Raw genomic sequence first — 18,803 nt, 5'->3', positions numbered from 1 at the left:
TGAATAGGAAGCTGGATTTGTCATAATATATATATCATATATGTATAGATAAATAGATAAATTCACATATATAAAATATATAATTGTATATAATATAAATTGTTGCTCCTACAAATCAACTTTTATGAAAAAAAAATTTCCGTTTAACTCCACAACACAAACATATCTATTTTTTTGGCATAATTATTATGAAATTGGGAATAAGAGTTAAGAGGATGAACTTATTTCTCTCAACACAAAAGAATAGTTTCAAAGCACTCTGAACTTTGTAGAGAAGGTCAAAACATGATCCCTGTTGTACTTGTGGCTGATAGTTAAGTTTTCAGAAATCATCACTGGTGGGGCTAGTGTGTGGCTGGGATGGAGCTTAGTGGTACAACACTTGCCAAATTTGCATGTGGCCCTGGGTTCCATCCTTAGCACTGCAAAGAAAGAAATAGCACCTTCTGAATTCGTATTATTTCTACGGTTCTTCCAATACTTTTGGAGAAAGAAGGTAGGCTGTTAATTATTAGTATACTAATTAATTAAAATATTATTTTTCTCTGTAATGTGAGTACATGATCTTCAGTGGTGCCCCAAAGGAAACTGTTAGATGATCTGTCAATCAACCAATAAGTGATGATTAAATGCCTACTGGATGTCATGCTATGCTTGGGAACTTCATCTCCTGTGCCTTCATTCTTACCTGTCAATTAACTTCTCCTTGACCCCTTTTTCAGATCAGAGGGACGAAGAGCTGCCCACCTTGTTGCATTTTGCTGCAAAGTATGGGCTGAAGAACCTGACTGCCTTGCTGCTCACATGCCCAGGAGCCCTGCAGGCGTACAGTGTGGCCAACAAGCATGGCCACTATCCCAACACCATCGCTGAGAAGCATGGCTTCAGGGACCTGCGGCAGTTCATCGATGAGTATGTGGTAAGTAAGGTCAAGGTGAGGGGACCCCATGTTTGGAAGTGCATCCTGTGGCTCTTGGCTGCCTCTTCACAAAGACATGGACTGATTCCATCCCTGGCATATCCTCATGTGCCTCTTCTGACTGTATGCAGTGTGTTGGGGCCTCAGATGAACCCTGAAGTCACATGGGTCCAAATTCCTTTCCGCACTTGGTAGACGTGTAACTTTGGGCAAGTTATGTATCTTCTCTCTGTTTCTTAATGGACAGAAGGAATCATAATAGTTCCATTCATAGAGTTGTTTTGAGGATAAAATGAAATATTGAAAGCATTGAAGGCCACCCTCAAAACATTTGTAGAGCAGACCTGCTGAAGATTGTTGCTGACCCCTCTTCACCACCCGCCTTCCTCCCGGTTTTCCCAGCTACCTCATCCAGCTGCAGCCCCAGGTGGACTGTTTTAGGATTGATTAGCAAACACCACCTGAGGGGGCAGTGGGGTTCTGACACCCTGCCTGGATCTGAACTTAAGACAGGTGGATGCACCCAGTTTATCTGCTCATCCAGTTTTGGGCCCTCATTCCTCCTTGATCGTTGGCTTCTGGGTCCTTCCCTGAGTCTAATCTCACCCTGTGCTCAGTACTGCCTCTGTTGTCTTGGAGGCAGTTGCTTTTCCTGACTCCACTCCTTTCTGCTTTTCCTTCTCCTTCACAGACCCACAGAGGCCACCCAAGAATAGTTCAGGCTTTCATATGGGACTGTGTTTTCCAAGAGGAGCAGCAAACATTGTCCAGTCTGGCTTTCTACTTCTAGACAGGAGTGAGCCTGACACCTTCCCAGACACTTAACTCTGCTCTATATTGGAAAATCTACAAGGCAGTGACTCACCAAGGCACACAGAAGGGCCTTCCCAAGCATTTTAAATGAATAGAACAGTATAAATTCTTATTTTGGGCCTCACTGACATAAATGGATCTAGAGGCACTCAGTCTCAGAATATTTCCTTGACTTTTCTTTGAAATCACAAATGAATGCAATGTAGCATTTTATTTTCTTGTCAATTGTTTTTGCTAGGGACATATGGTATTCTTGGTAGTAATATTTATTGAATTGGCAAATGTATTAGCTCATTTAATCCTCACCACAATCCTTTGAAGTTGACAGTATTGTGATCCCTGATTTGTAAATGAGAAAAAAAAAAAAAAAAAAAAGACTTAGAAAAGGCCATGTGGTTGGTGCCTGGAGCCACACACTGGGAAAGTGTGGAGATGGGATTTGAACCTAGTTTGATGCTAAAGCCAGGACTTGTTATCCTGCTCTGCATGACAGGGAAGTTTTTTTACTTATTTATTTCTGCAATACTAGAGATTGAACCCCAGACCTCAGGCATGCTAGGCAAGCTACATCCCTGAGCTACATCTCTGTCCCACACAGGGAAGTTGAAATACGCACTTTTAGTGTGTGTTGAAGTTAATCTGGTTCACATTTTTTGAATCCTCTTTGCTGTGTAGTCACCTTCCACCAATGCATCTTCAGCCTTGCTGCCTAAAGGGTTGCATGTTGCTTATGGCCCCTAAGAATCATCCTGTCTTTTTTCCACCACCTCAAAACCAAATGCCTGACCTGAGGTTTTCAACACTGAATAGGTCCACTCGGGTCCTATCAGGAAACCAACACACAGTATCAGTGAACAGTATCAGAGCAACTTTCTTGGGCAATGATGATGCAAAAGAGGATTATTCTGTGGGTAGAGGCTAAAATAAGATTGTGACATACTTCAGTTTCTTACCAGAAAAGGCTGTGCAGAGGTTACAGAGAAGTGGGCTTTGTAGCTTCACAACCACCCAGAGGCAGAATGACAGTGGACATCTTTTCTGAGTCCAGGACCCTTCAACCAAGATCAGCTCTCTCCCTGGGCATAGAACATGAAAGTGAGGGAAGAAGCCCTGGAAACCATCAGGCACCTTGGAGAAGCCTGCCAGAAGGGACAGGGACTGAGGGAGTTACTCTGGGACCCTGAAGCTCGGGAACACCTTAGTGGCAGCCCAGTTGGGTCAACTTGAATTTTTCTGTGGCCTCTTGTGTCATTTGCTCCCTTTTAAGGAACCATTAGAATGAAGTAGAAGGGTCAAAATCCAGGACTGTAACCCCTAAAGTAAAGCACTGAAAGATTTTTCTGAATTTTGTTTATAAACTAGGAAATATATAACTTTGTCAAGCAGCATGGAAAGAATAGCATGAAATTACATGTAGTTAGAGGCTTGGCATCGCACCTGACCCATGACAGGTGCTCATGCGAAAGTAATTTCTTATCCTCTGGTTGTTGAACATTTAATCAGTATCTCTTGAGAGCATGACTCCGATTAGCGTTAGGGTAAGATAAGAAGATTAAAGCAAAGAACACAAAATAAGGAAAGGAAAAATAAAGCCTGAAGCTTGGCCCCAGGGAGAACACAGATACTCCAGGCAAGTACAATCCTGACACATGAGAACGCTTGTTTTGCTGCCACAGGCCCCCCGGGGACCCAATTGCACCCCAACTCTACATCATTGTGCCCATGGGCGCTGTCTTCTCTTGCAGGAGACTGTGGACATGCTGAAGAGTCACATTAAAGAGGAGCTGATGCATGGGGAGGAGGCTGAGACCGACGCCGTGTACGAGTCCATGGCCCACCTGTCCACAGACCTGCTCATGAAATGCTCCCTCAACCCCGGCTGTGATGAAGAGCTGTATGAGTCCATGGCTGCCTTCGCTCCTGCAGCCGCCGAAGACCTCTGTAAGTAGCCTGGCCAGTTCTGCTTCCAGGTTTCTGCTGAGAAATGACTTTCTTCATTCTGGTCTGTTGGGGGGAAGTCCCTGCTTACCCCTGCCCGACTCAGACAGATGAAGATTCCATGTCAGTGTTAGGCCTGCAGTCACGTGCCGTGGCAGGCAGAATCCTTCCCCAGACTTCCTCTGCTGTGGCTGCTGCGAGGGTTTGCCTGGAAGTCACAACTCACAAAGGCATTGTCTCATGATCTGAGACAACTCCCCTGCCTGGTCCAACAGCCACTTTTTGTCTCTCTCTTTTTTTTTTTTTTGCGGTGCTGGGGATTGAACCCAGGGCCTTGTGCATGCAAGGCAAGCACTCTACCAACTGAGCTATATCCCCAGCCCCAACAGCCACTTTTTATAACCAACATTTTGTAAAGCCCCCTTTGCTACCCTGACATGATATTCATGTATAATATAACCTACCTACACATGAAACCCTTAGACACTTAGTGTCCTTCCCTATTTGAAATGTTAAATAGAAATTATGGGAGAGGACATGCCCAGGCATGCCTGCACACGAAGACACTTGAAATGGTCCCAGGTAGAAACCTGCATTCATGACCACTGTCAATGTCATGGCCTCAGGTGGAGACTGACACATATTAATTGTCTTGGTGACTCAAATGCTGCAAGGAATGTTGACATCAAGGTCTGGGTTTTCCTAAATTGTGAACAGCTGTTCACAATTCACAATTTCCTAATGAATGAGTTTCCTGGAAAATACAGTACAAAAATAAAAGGTTTTTACATATGAAAGAGTTTAGGTTCTAGGCTCAGAAAATAAGCAAGTTTTTTTTGGGGGGTGGGGGAAGGATAACCTGATTTTATTGGATTAATGCACAAAAACTTATTTCCAAATCATCATGCTGCAGGATGTGATTTTTTTCTTGTAAACTGCTTAACAAATTTTACCCATTTGGGAGTAGGTATGTTGTTTTTATTTTATTTTTCCTTTCAAAAGTAATAACATTTTTACAAAAACTTGAAATAAAATAGGAATGTACAACTGAGTTGATAAAAGTCTATATGACCCCCCCAGTCAATATAGCATTAGTAATAGTTTGTTATTACATCTTTTTTTTTTTTTTTTGTGGTACTGGGGATTGAACCCAGGGCCTTGTGCTTGCAAGGTAAGCACTCTACTAACTGAGCTATATCCCCAGCCTACATCTTTTTCCTATATTTGTTAACATCAAATTTAAAATTTTACACACACATATATACATGCACATAGATATGCACAAATGCACACGTGTATAAATATGTATTATAAGCTATTTTTTCTGACATATATATGTAATGGGATATTGAAAGTCAGGGGGAAACCAACACTTCATTTTGCAAGGCTGTCCCACACATTACAGGGTGTCAAGCTTCCTTTCCCCTTCTCTGAATGCCAGTGGTGTCCCTTGGTCTTGGTGACCAAAACACTCCCCTAGATCTTCAAAACATCCCCTAGGGGGCAGTATGCCACCCTTGAGAATTGCTGATCAAATTAACATTGAATTTCAATGCACTTGTTAGTTAGTGGTGAAGCAGAACCTCACAACAGGCCGTCTAAGAAGATTTTTATGTTTTCCCATCATTTGCTATCAAGTGCTAAGCACTCTGAAACACTGTCCAAGACTTAGCCCTCTTTTCCTCTGGGTCGGTCTAATTAATAGATTCAGGAAACATGACACAGGCTAGGGATGTAGCTGAAGGGTAGAACACTTGCCTAACATGCGTGATACCCTGGGTCTAATTCCCAACACCATGGGGAAAAGAGAGAAAGAGAGAAAAAGAGAGAGAGAGAAGAGAGAGAGAGAGAGAGAGAGAGAGAGAGAGAGAGAGAGAGAGAGAGAATGAGAGAGAGAGAGAGAAAAACATAAGACAGATACCCAGCAACGTATCTGCTTGGATGTTACCACCTTCCAGGGATTGCAAGGAGGTACTTCTAACTTTCCCATGCACAAACTCCTGGTAAAGTAGGCACCATGAAGATGCCTTGGAGCAGGAGGCACAGGCTGGTTGGGGGCCAGGGGTGTCCCTGACACCAGCCAGGTCTTTGACACTGACCCTAACACCTACAAGGTGTGGTACATTGATTGTTAGGCATTTGCCATTCAGATCAGCTGCTCCTCTGGGGTTCAGGGTAGTAAAAGCCCTCTTTCAGCACCTAACTGGGAGGACTGGAAGTGCTAGTAGATGCTTTTCCCAAATGACTCTGTCCTGGAAGGTACATGGGAAGGGAAGGCATCAGCCCTACCGTCCGCATCCTTTGTCTCGTTGAATCCTAAAAACAGCCCAACAGGGTACCCGAGGGTAACTGAGGCACTGAGAGGTTAAACAACTTTCCCAAAATGTTGCAACTGATAAGTGAGAGAGTCTAGATTCGAATTCAGGCCTTTCTGTCTCTAGGATCATATTCTTTATTTCAGGCCAGAAATGTTCCTCGAACACCATTGATTTTAGTCCTTTTCATTTAGAAAAACCCTTCACCTCTGTAGTCATGCCTCCTCTCTCTATGCTCAACATCAGATAACCAGTCAGCCTCTGGCACCCCTGCACTTGCACATTTGTCTGTCTATATACCCAACAAGCGTTTCCAGAGCATCTGCATTTTCAAGCTACTTGCCTTTCCTGGGTATTGGAGATACAAACGGACCAAGACTAGACCTTCCCACTGTGGAGCAGGGACCCATTCACAAAAGAACACTTGGAGAACCACAATGACCCACTTGGGAGTCCAGAGCTGTGCATCATTTCTGCCCGGTCCCCTAGTTATAGGACTGTCCAACAATGAGAACATTCCCTGCTTACCTGGCAGTTTGTGTTGACACAGTCGCCTTAACACTTGTTATCCCCCTGGATGCTCTAGTACATGGAGCTCCCTGGAACCCTGCAGGGAATGCTAAAGGCATCCATCCCATTATTCCTTGTCTGCTGGGCCCTTCACAGCGGAAATGGTGAGGTTCCCCAGCTCTTCCCACAGCAGCAGTGTGCTGGGCAACTAGGCTGGTTTGTAGCTGATAGGCAACTTGTAAAGTCCCATGGGGCCTGGGGGCTTCTGGTCCATTGTGAAACTGGAAGGGGGCTACCAGGAGAGAGGCAGGCTATAGAATGTGGCTCCATTTTGGATGAGAAATGGAAACCCACCACATTTTTCTTTTGCCAGATCATATAATCTCTGAGTTTTGGGACTGCCGACATAGTTTGGTTTCTTTCTGTCTCTGAAATTGTTAGGTTTAACCTTGAGAATGATCCCTTCCCTACTGACTCAGAAGACCCAGCAACTTAGACCTGGGAAGAATCATTCATTTTACTGATGATGATAATCTGAGTGAGAAGGCAGCTTGGTTCCTAAACAAGTAGGATAAAGACCAAACTGGTAAATCAAAGATGCTTATTGCAGCACTAGCTCGGAAGGCCATAACTCTGAGCATCTGTCAGCCCTTTGAAGTTCAACTGACTGCTTTTATCTTTGTGGTCTTATCTGGTGGTCCTTAGGCTTGGTGGATAGAATAATCTCCCTTTTTCCTGGGGCTCCAAGATTTAGTAATTTACCTAATTCCCATCAAGAAAGACCTGGATCAGGAATCTGGGTCTTTGGATTTCCAGGGGACAAGTCTTTCTGCAACCCTGATGGGGTTGAGGGTCCTCCTGGGTCTGCATTTGCTGGTCCTGGGATGGACACTTTACAGGAGTTATTTCTAATGTCTAAATAGCCAGGGTTATCTGTGCCCTACCTGTGTTGCTGTTTGTGATGGCAACCCTAGATGCTGAAAATAAACAAGTTAGGAAATTGGGCTGTGTTTGTTCATTCACTTGCTCATCCATTCACCTACTTGCTGGACCAGTATTATGTACTGCTGGGCTTTAGACCAGTTTGCAGCTCTGCTCTGGAGATGCCCTAACTGTTTTGGGGACAGATCTGCCTCTTCCTGACTTGAATGTGGGAAAGAGATGTGATGAGCTCTCCTTTACCAAAGGGAATTCTAGAATAATCACTGAGTAGAAAGATCACCAGGGAAACTCCCAGTACTGAGTGAAGGAACTGGGTGGAGATGTTGGGTTCTGAACCTGAGATTTTATGATCCTGCTCTAAGCTCTCTTTCCCTGAAACTTTTGTACACACACACACATACACACACACACACACACACACACACACACACACCCTCACAGTCTTTAGTTTAGATATGCTGCCACCAGGTGGCAACTACACATCTTTATTATTAGACCTTCAACTTTGCTGTCAATCCTCTTGAGAACTTTTTGATCAAGACTCCACAGATTTAAATCATCAACTTCCACAATTTACTATGTAAGAAATAAATGTCTTTAAGGATAAACTTATGCAAACACTGAATAAAAATCAGGACAAGCCTGTCTTTGGCTTCACTATCTCCTAATCTTTATTTTCCCCTTAGTTCTTATGCCTCTCTCCTTCCCGTCAGAGAATGCTGCAGTGATCCTAGTGGTCCTTTGATGTTGGTCATTAATTTTATTTGGAAACTACCTAGTGACTAGTCACTTCCCTGAAGCTCTGGGTATGAAGGACTCAGGAACTAGTTTGGGAGGCCCTTGTTGGGTCTCCGAGGGAATTCACTAGGATTTTGACTCTGCTTAGACACAGAGGCTTGTGTTTCTTTCATCAGAGAAAGGAGCCAAAGGAGAAGGGTACATTGTCTTGCTACTGGAAACGGAAAACTTGTAAGAGTCTCTAATCTAATCTCTCTAATTTAATAGTCGTCCCAGAGGGCTGTTCTGCTTCATGGTAACCTCTCATGGAACTTTTCCTTTGAACTTTAATCCCTTCTTCACCGTCTATGGCACCTTGAGTTTGTAGATGGCCAGAGCTGCTGTGGCCCTAACTGAGAACTGACATCATGTTACTGATTATCTCCAGCAGTTTGCATTTTCTTTACCTGGGCTCTCTGATTATGTGCCCACCCCCAACTGGGTTCCCTCTAAACCGAGAGTACAGTTGGGCACTGGAAAAGATATGGCATCTCAGCCCCATAGATATGAGTGGAGCCAAAGACCATTTCTAAGCAGATTTGCTAAGTTACTGGTTTGCTTCTGTAGCAGGCAACCTGCCCTATCTGCACCCTTTTCCCTCAGGAGCCTTCCTTCCTGTAGCTGCAGAGGCTGTCATTCCCTTGCTAGCCCTTTTGGGAAGATTCTTACTTCTACAGACAAGAGCTGCCTCAGGGCAGTGGTGCTTGTGGGGGCTGCATGGCGTTGTGTGTACCAGCTGGGATAGAACACTGCAGAGACAGTGCTGTGAGCACAGTGCACTTAGGATTTCCTAAGTATAAGAACTGCGTTGTAGGGGCTGGGGAGATAGCTCAGTCGGTAGAGTGCTTGCATTGCAAGCACAAGTCCCTGGGTTTGATCCCCAGCACCGCCAAAAAAAAAAAAAGAACTGCGTTGGAGACATAGGCGCTTGGAAAGGCACTGTATTGACTGTTCGAAAGTTAGAAAGGAAGACTCCTCAGCAGCAGCAGCAGCAGCAGCAATCTCCTTCTTCTCTAGACTTCCGTTCTTGCTTGGGGATCATGCTATCCTGAGGCTCTGCATACAAGTCCCCTGGGCTCTGGTTATTCACCTGTTTCTACAGCTCCTGGCCTTGGTAGGAAGTAGGTCTTATGGCGTTGTGTCATCCACAGTGCACAACAGATGTTAAACCAGTTCTTGAATTTGAAGTACTAGGAATCAAGATGTCATCCTAGACTTCCTGGAAGTCCAAGAGTGGAATAATTAGCGACATTCCAATGCAAAGACCTGGCTTCCCTGACAGGTGGTAGCAAGACATCTGTCAGGTGCCCTGGAGTTCGGGACTTCTCGGGGAAGCAGTAACTCCTCCAGCTGCTCCTGGCCTGGCTTTCATTTGCCTGCACTGTCCCTTCCAGCTGAATCGCCCTTCTCTTTTCTTAGCTTGAGCCATGCCCACATTCCTTCTCAAAGCTCAGACGCCTCCGTATGCATGTATTCCTCGTTCCTTCCCTAGCTTGTTCCCGCAGACATTCGTTCATTCAGCAATATTTGTGTGTCTGAATCATGAGGTGCCAGGTGGGGAGCAGTCAGTGAACACCTGGCACAATCCCTGCCTTCCAGAGCTTGTGTTCTGGGAGATCCAGAAACTGAACAAAAACACCATGTAACTAAACACATCCCATGGATGGACCCCTGCATGGCAGAGGGGCTTCGGCCTGCCCAGCGGGGAGACCACAGAGTGCACTTGTGCTTCTTATAAACTTTTCAGTCTTAGCCCCTTCTTTTTCATTACCAATGCCAGCCATCACTCCCCAACCCCTCTGATTTTAGACTCTCATTCTTCTCTGTGTATATGTGTCTGTCTGTCTATCTCTCCCTCTCTGTCTCCTTCCCATCACTTCTCCATTAGGGCATGAAAAAGTTGGACTTAAAAAAAATTTTTTTTATTTGTTCTTTTTAGATATATATGACAGTAGAGTGTATTTTGACATATTTTACACACACAGACTATAACTGATTCTAATTAGAACCCCATTCTTGTGGTTGAACATGATGTGGAGTTTTACTCGTGGTAGAGTTGGACTTTTTTTATTGGCGTGATCAGTCAAACCATTCAATGTAAACAGAACCAACCTGGTTTCAGGTTATCTTCAGATGTTTTACCATGCGATTCCTGCTCTCAGGCTCTTTTTGGCCACAAAAGATGCTTTTTCCGGGGAGAAAATTCCTTTTGTCCTCCTGTAGGGTTGGAGAGACTTTCTCCAAGAATACTCTTTGAGTAACTGACATTTTATTGTATTATATACTCAGACTTAATTTTATATTAAATTAACGATGTATAATCTGGATGGAGTGTCCACTGCAGCCAAGTGGTCTAGATTTACGTCGCCTGGGGAGTATCAGAGGTATCTTTGGGAATTCACCGTTGCTCTTGATTCAGTCCTTAATTAAATGCCTGCTGGGGTGTTCTCTCATCTGAAAGCTCCTCACATTCCAGGAGTGGATTCTTGCTGATTAACTCCTTAAAATATGGTGTCAGTGTGCAGCTGGCTCTTCTAGAAGGGGACTGTGCCCCACCTCGTTTGCAGTTATTGTTTTTTCTCTGCTGAAATGAAAGGACTTTGCAACTTCTTAGACCAGCAGGCTTCAGTGCATTTTGGTTTATTTTTACCTGGCAAGTGGTGAAGCTTACGTGCTTGGAATCTGCAATACAAACCCTGATCATCCAGGAATGCAAGGATTGTTGTTCTGCTTCCTTTACAAAATACATTCCCTTTGCCTGCAGAATCTACTCTGCATTTCAGTCATGCCTTTGCTACTGACTGTAGGCCTGGGTCACATAGGCAAACTCTGACCACAAGAGGGTATTATTATTGATTATTAACTCCCAATATCTAGGAATCTTTTATTATTACAAAAATAATAGCTGTTACCACCATAAATTTAGTGCCTAATATAGATATGACAAATAGTGTTTTAAAAATAATTTCATGTGCCCATGCTAGTTGACTGGTTTTGAGTGCCCAAGTGCTGTGTTGAGAAGAATTATGAGGTCAGAAAAAATAATGTTTGCCATGAATATAGAATAGTAGGGTGGGGGGGCCCATGTGTGTGTTTGTTGTTCATGGTCTGATTCAAAGCTATATATGTGCAATTAAATATAAGGTTGGTCTTTACCTATGATTCTGGCTGCTTGGAGTGGGCCAGACTTCTGGACTGCTAGAACTGCCCTAGCATTTTATTGCTGAGGTCACTAATAGAATGTGATGCGCCTATTTAGATACAGGCACACGGACAAGGGGCTCCCCGTCTGGTCTGTACTGCAGTGGCTGAGCCTTGGCCAAGGAGGCTAGAAAAGTTAGTGTTCAGGGACCATGATAAAGAAAGTGCCTGGCAGGTCTTTTCTGTGAGTCAGATTTCATGATCCTACCATAAAGAATTGTCTTAAGATCCCCCTCATGCTTTAACTATGTTCAAATATTAAAATATCAGTTGGGTATGAATCTTTACTAAGAAATATATAACGTGGTATTTGAGACTGTGAATAAATGCACAAAGATTCATTATTCGAAGTTGGAAGACTTGAGTTAAAACCAACATACTACGAAACAATGTCAATTCTAGTAATAAAAGCAAGAATAGACAAATGGAATTGTAGCAAACTAAGGAACTTCTGTACCCCAGAGGGAGGGTGGAGGAACAGAGTAAAGAGATAACCTACAGAATGGGAGAAAATATTCACCCAGTAAGGGATTAATGGCCAAAATATGTAAGGAACTCAACAGCAAAAACAAACAAAACAAATAATTTCATTAAAAAGTGGAAAATCTGAGTAGACACTTCTCAAAAAAAGATAAACAAATGTCTAACACATATGTAAAAAGCACTCAGCACCATTAATCATCAAAGAATGCAAATCAAAACCCTGATGAAGTATCATTTCATCCCAGTTAGAGTAACTATGATGAAAAACACAAAAAATAAAAACTGGGGAGGATTCTGAGAAAGAGAAGCTCTCACATACCATTTGTAGAATGTAAACTAGTTACAGACATAGTGGAACACAGAATGGAGGTTCCTCAGAAAACTAAAACAGAAATACCACGCAATCCAGCAAAATCCCACTACTGAGTGTATAGCCAAGAGAAACGAAACCAGTATGTCCAGGAGACTTCTGCACTTCCATGTCCTTGACCCAAGATAATTGTGTCAAGGAGTTAAAATGAGTTTGATATTTGACTTTCATTATCCATGATAACCAAGATATGGAATCAACTGAAATATCCATTGGTGGATGAATGGATAAAGAAAATGTGATGTGTGGTCATGCGTGCACATACACACACACACATACACACACACACACACACATACAATGGAAATATTATTTAGTCATAAAAGAGTGAAACCCTGTCATTTGTAGCAGCAAGAATGAACTGAAGGACATTGTACTACATGAAACTAAGTGAAACAAGCCAGGCACAGAAAGACAAACACCACATGTTCTCAATTATATGTAGAAGATAAAAATGTTGATCTCTTAGAAGCAGAATGTGGAATAATGGTCACTAGAGGTTAGGAAGGGTAGCAGGGAGAGGAGATAAAGGGAGGGTAGATAATAGTACCAAAATATATTCTATAGGAGGAGGAAATTCTAGTGTTCTAGTTAGTAGGGTGAGTATAGTTTACAATGATTATGTATTTTGTAAAGAACTAAAAGGGAGGTGTTCCCAACATAAAAAATGATAAATGTTTAAAGAGATGGGAATGCTGATTACCCTGGTTTTATCATTGTGCAATGTGTACACATACCACATTATCTTACTGTACCCCATAAATATATACAATTATTATGTGTCAATTTAAACCTTTGTGTGTGTATGTGTGTGTGTGTGGTGCTAGGGATTGAATCCAGACCTTGCAAGTGCTTTACCACTGAACTTCATCCCTAGTGCTAAAAATTTTACATTGAGACTTCCTTTTAGAATTATTTTCTTCTTAAGGTGATAGCCTGTGTATAGGATTTAATAATAAAAATAATATTAATAACAATAGCAAGCATTCATCCATGTGAGGCACTATTCTTTTTTTATCATGCTGGGGATTGAAAACCCAGGGCCTCACACATGCTAGGCAAGCTCTGTACCACTGAGCCACATCCCCAGCCCTGCCGGGCACTATCCTATGCTCTTGGCAAGCTTCTCATTTAATATTCATAACAACCCTATTGGATATGTACAATTATCATCACCATTTTACACACAGAGAAAGAAAAGCTGAGAGGATTAAACAATTTGACCCAAGATAATTATGGGCAGAGTTAATATAAAAGCTATCATTTCCCTTTCTGCATGAGAATTTGACCTTTGGTTGACTTCTTAGCTCTGTTACCCTGGTAACCTGATAAGAACCAAATGTCAACTGTGTTTCTAGGCAACATTACCTATGATAAAAATGACCCCTGATTGGTTAATTATATCTGGACCTGGGAGGAGCTATACATAAACTATAAATACCCCAAAAGGACCTATACTTTGGGCTTCTCTGAGGGCCTTGACTCTGGTGTATCATGTGGGGATCCTGAAAGCCATGCCTCTGGAGGTGCTATGGGAGACAGAGGCTTTGCCCCAGGGCAGCTCCTGCCTCTGCCTGCTGTGGATCTCATGGCCTTTCCTCTGGGCTTACCACTTGGCACACCTAGTCAATGAATGCTTCTTAACACTGTGATGCTGGCCTGCATCCTACATCCTTTTGAGTAGACTGATGCCAATCATGATCATCTTGAATGTCTGAACATTCTATTGGATCTTTAAAGAGTACTTGGTGTTGGACTGGTGGCTGTGTAATCATACAACCAGGAAAATGAAGGAGGTAGAAGAATTAAAATTGGAACCTGGGCATTTTGATCTGCTGCTCAAGCTTCTAACCATTCTGCTAGACGCTCTCAGGGAGTCTCGAGGAGGCTGGTAACGCTGCTAAGGTCACAGAGCAGAGATTTAGTAGAGTCTAGTTGGTCTACTTCCAGACTCATGCAGTCAAGGTATGACTATAGAGTGAAAAAATTTGCTTCCCACAGGTGGTTTGTTTAGTGCCACTTTGATCATTCTCTCTACCAGTGCATGTGCCATTGGAAGGTGCTTGTCTCGATAGTGTAGGTGGGTGGGACAGAAGCTCAGCACAGGGCCACCAGTGAGTTAGGCTATTTTGCATCTATTGCAGTTCCTCTTCTCCTTTTCTCATTTATTTTTCTTCTTTAAAAAAAAAATATTCTGAGCAACTTTTAGACTTAGGGAAAAGTTACAACTGTACTAGAGCTCCTGGTTACCCAAGATCAGCATCTGAGTCAGCCATAGTACAAAGGGTCACAGGGATTCCACGGGCCAGGGCACTGCCTACTCCACCACAGACCTTGTTCAACTTTCACTGGTTTCCCCCCCGAATGTCCCTTTGCTGTCTGGTATCCTACCTAGGATCTTATAGCACATTCATTATTTCTCCTTAGTCTCCTCCAGTTTGAAAAAGTTCCTCAATCTTTCCCTGTCTAGGCGCTTTTGAAAAGTGCTGATCCCCTATCTGGTAGAATGTGAATGTTCCCTAATTTGGCTGTGTTAGTGCTTTCTGGTATTGGTTATGAGCTTTGGGCAAGAATGTAGTAGGAATGATGTTATGTCCTCGTCAATGCATAGTATTAAGGGGTCATGGCGTTGATAATGTCTAATTCCTGATGTGCCTTTTTTTTCTTCTCTTTTGTTTTATTTCATTCTTTAAGCCTTACCCCTACCCCCAAATTCAGCTCACTAAGAGGGGGCTTGTGATCCAGGGTAGTTATTGTATTAGCATGTGAGCTCCAGCCAGGCAGATCTTGCTGCTACTGTTTGCTAACGTATTGTATTTTTCTCATTTTCTTTGTAGTTTTGTCAGTTCTGCATCCATCTCTCAGACATGGAAGATAGTTCTCTCATATTGAACTTGGCTAGTCAAAGTGACTGGGCTGTCTCATGACCCTTTCACCACTCTGTCAACAGGGATGACAGATTGTGTGTGTGAGGTTCGCGCTCTGCTGTTACCAACCTGAACAATCTGGTTATGGTGATTGAAACTGTCCTGAGGCTGCCAGGCTCTGGGCCAGGTTCTTGGAGACACCAGGGCCTGAGTCAGCTATGGTTTTCTAGAGGGTTCTGCACCTGACTGTTTGAAACCCAGCACTAAGCCTGCAGAATTTCTCCCATCTCACATTTCTCTGACCCAAGCAGGCTTTTCCTTGTCCTCTGTGATTCATTGTTGGGTAAATGTAGTTTCAAAATGAAGAACTTCAAAAATTGATGGGATCAGGGTCAAGGTCAGGCTGTGGAGGTTGAGGTATGGGCCAGGAAGGGACAGTGACACAAGGTCTTGGTCAGGTAGAGGAGGGTTCTGCTCCCAGCAGAGCACACACCTGTAGAATCCGTCTTCCCAGTGTTCTAACTCCATGGGGAAAATACTCCATTAAACTGGAACTAAATGAATTAAACTGAAAATCTCATGAGTAGAATTTCTGTAGTCTTGAATTTTTCTCGTCTCGAATGAAGAGTAAGTTCTTGTCAGAAAACACTTTAGACAATTAACAAACCCCTGTGTATGTACTCCCATCCCTCTACAGCCTCTGTTGTAGAATTCTGGGGTTAAAAGAGCGGACAACAATTCACTTAGCTGGATCCTCATTTGGAATCTCAGGACTTTTGCATCAAGGCCTGCGATAGTCAATGCAGTGTGTCCACCACAGAAAGGTCAAAGAGAGAAGTTGGTTTTGTTTTGTGCTTTTGGATAATAAGGCAGCACAAACGATGGTCAGAGCACTGCATTTCTTTTTTTTCCCTTTCTTTCTTCTCCTCCCCCCTCCCTTCTCCTCTCCCCCTTACTCCTCTTCTCCTTCTCCTCTTCCTCTTCCTCCTCCTTCTCCTTCTTGAATAGGAATGAAAAAACAAACAAAACGCTAAAATGTGACCAGTGGAATAACTTTCTCTATTTCTTGTCCTCATCTTTTCACTTCCCAGGAAACCACTGATTCCAATTTCTTTCATATATCTCCTTACAGAGTTTCTTTTTATCTTTTTAATTATTTATTTTTATAGGCTGCATTTTTTTATTAAAATCTTTTTTATTTTTACAGACTGCATTTTGATTCATTGTACACAAATAGGGTACAAGTTTTCATTTCTATGGTTGTACACAATGTAGATTCACACCATTCATGTAATCATACATACCTAGGGTAATACTGTCTGTTTCATTCTACTATCTTTCTGTCTCCCACCCCCTCCCACCCCATTTTCCTCTATACCATCCAAAGTTCCTTCATTCTTCTATTCCCCCCACCACCTCCACTTCGTTATATATTATCATGCACTTATCAGAGAAAACATTTGACCTTTGGTTTTTTGGGGCTTGGCCTATTTCACTTTGCATTATATTTTCCAACTTCATCCATTTACCAGCAAATGCTATAATTTTATTCTTCTTTATGGCTGAGTAATATTCCATCATGTATATATACCACAGTTTCTTTATCCATTTTTCAATTGAAGGGTATCTAGGTTGGTTCCACAATCTAGCTATTGTGAATTGAGCTGCTATGAGCATTGGTGTAGCTGCATCACTGTAGTATACTGGTTTTAAATCCTTTGGGTATAAACTGAGGAGTGGGATAGCTGGGTCAAATGGTGGGTCCATTCCAAGTTTTCTGAGGAATCTCCATACTGCTTTCCAGAGTGGCTGCACCAATTTGCAACTCCACCAGCAATGTATGAGTGTGCCTTTTCCCCTACATCCACACCAACACTTATTATTGTTTGTTTTCTTGGTAATAGCCATTCTAATTGGAGTTAGATGAAATCTTAGGGTGGTTTTAATTTGCATTTCTCTAATTAGTAGGGATGCTGAGCACTTTTTCATATATTTGTTGATCGCTTGTATATCTTCTTCTGTGAAGTGTCCGCCCATTTCCTTAGCCCATTTCTTTTTACATATATAAGCAAGCACAAAAATAGAATCTTATTCTGCCCCTTTGGGTAATATGTTAATTATCTAAAATGTATGTTTTTGAAGATTCTGGTTCTTTAGATTTATCAGAATCTTTAAGAATATGCATTTTCTTTTCTTACTTTTTTGGTCTCGGAGTTTTAAAAATTAAATATTGTGGTCCCAGGTGCAGTCCCTGTTAATACCTTCTGGAATCTAGTTGTCCTTCCACCCTCTCCAGGCTAACCACTAAGAGGAATTTAAAGTCACCATTCCTAGCATATTTATATGCCTACTATATTTTTATGAATTCATAAACAATTTATAGCACTATTTTAAGGCCTTCAGATATTTTATACACACTGTCATACTGTAATCACCTCTCTGTAACTCTTTCTGTCAAGGTTATGTTTTTAAGATAGGTCTGTTAATAGATATGAATCCAATCCTTTCTTTTTAGCTGTTGTATAATGTTCCATTGTTTGAATAAACCACAGTTTATCTATTTTCTATTGTTTCTACATCCATTTGTTTATGTTATAATAAACAAAGCTATAGTGTATGTATTTAAAAATTCAACCTGTTCTTTCAAATGCACATGCGTAAGTATACCTTCTGAGGTCTGTGACTGAAAAAAGGACCAAGGGTTGTGAATGTTGTTTTCTTTTATGCTGATACTTACTGCATGTTCTTATTGAGTAGATAGTTGGATGAAAGGATGCATGGATAGATGAATACTTAAATCTTTTTTGTTTTATTTTGTTTTGTGTTGCTGGGGAGTGAACCCAGGGCCTCATGCATGCTGGTCAAGTGCTCTACCACTGAGCTATGCCCGCAGCCCTTTTTATTTTGGCCTCAAACTTGTGATTCTCCTACCTCAGCCTCCTGAGTTTCTGGGATTATAGGTGTGCTCTGAATGCCTGAATCTTTCTTAAGAAAGTCGTCAAATTTTGTAAATCATCTGAGAGTCACCTTGCCTTTATGGAAGAACAACACATCAATTCCTAGTCTCCTTTTCCTTCTAGATGTTGAAATGCTTCAGGCCAGTACATCTAACCCAGTCCCTGGAGATGGCTTCTCTCGGCCCACTAAGGACTCTATGATCCGCAAGTTTTTGGAAGGTAAGTTGTAACTGTGAAAAGGGAAACGGACAGCACCTGATTCCATATGGAGGTTGTTCCACTCAAGGAACAGGCTGCCACATAATGGCATCTGATGTGGCAGGTACTCCACCTCCCCAGTCCACCTCCCATGCCTATTCCTCCTGCCCGTTACCCATAAGCCAAAAACTCCCACCACTGGAACCACTCAGTTGGGTGGACAGTTGCCTCTAGTTAGAACTCTTATAAAATACATGTGTTTATTGTACTTGATAGATATTTATTTAGTGTCTACTATGTGCAGAGCACTATTCTGGATGTGAGTCTGAGGACACAAAAAATAGAAAGATGTGATCAGTTTCCTAAGAAGACTACTTTCTAGTGGAGGAGGAGAATATCCACAAGTTTGACCAAGTCCAGGCTATGTTGCAGAGTGGTTAGAAACATGGACTCTGAGCTGTACTCACTTCCTCCTTCAGTTAGCTGAAAACCCTCGGGCCAGTTATTCAGCTC

At 42.4% G+C, this 18,803-nt stretch overlaps 1 protein-coding gene across 2 annotated transcripts in view; it reads left to right on the top strand.

Moving 5' to 3' along the window:
• Pik3ap1 (phosphoinositide-3-kinase adaptor protein 1) overlaps positions 1-18,803 on the top strand; it is a 130,769-nt gene that overhangs the window by 73,402 nt on the left and 38,564 nt on the right. For both annotated transcript variants that reach the window (XM_047552352.1, XM_047552353.1), the window contains 3 exons: positions 723-919; positions 3,478-3,673; positions 18,216-18,311. In XM_047552352.1, the coding sequence (XP_047408308.1) occupies positions 723-919; positions 3,478-3,673; positions 18,216-18,311 (489 nt within the window). The remainder of the gene's footprint in view (positions 1-722; positions 920-3,477; positions 3,674-18,215; positions 18,312-18,803) is intronic.

The sequence above is a fragment of the Sciurus carolinensis genome, chromosome 5 (assembly GCF_902686445.1).
Source record: "Sciurus carolinensis chromosome 5, mSciCar1.2, whole genome shotgun sequence".
In the NCBI taxonomy this organism is placed as follows: domain Eukaryota; kingdom Metazoa; phylum Chordata; class Mammalia; order Rodentia; family Sciuridae; genus Sciurus; species Sciurus carolinensis.
The sequence above is the reverse complement of the archived record's forward strand: the minus strand, read 5'-3'. Positions and strand labels throughout refer to the sequence as shown.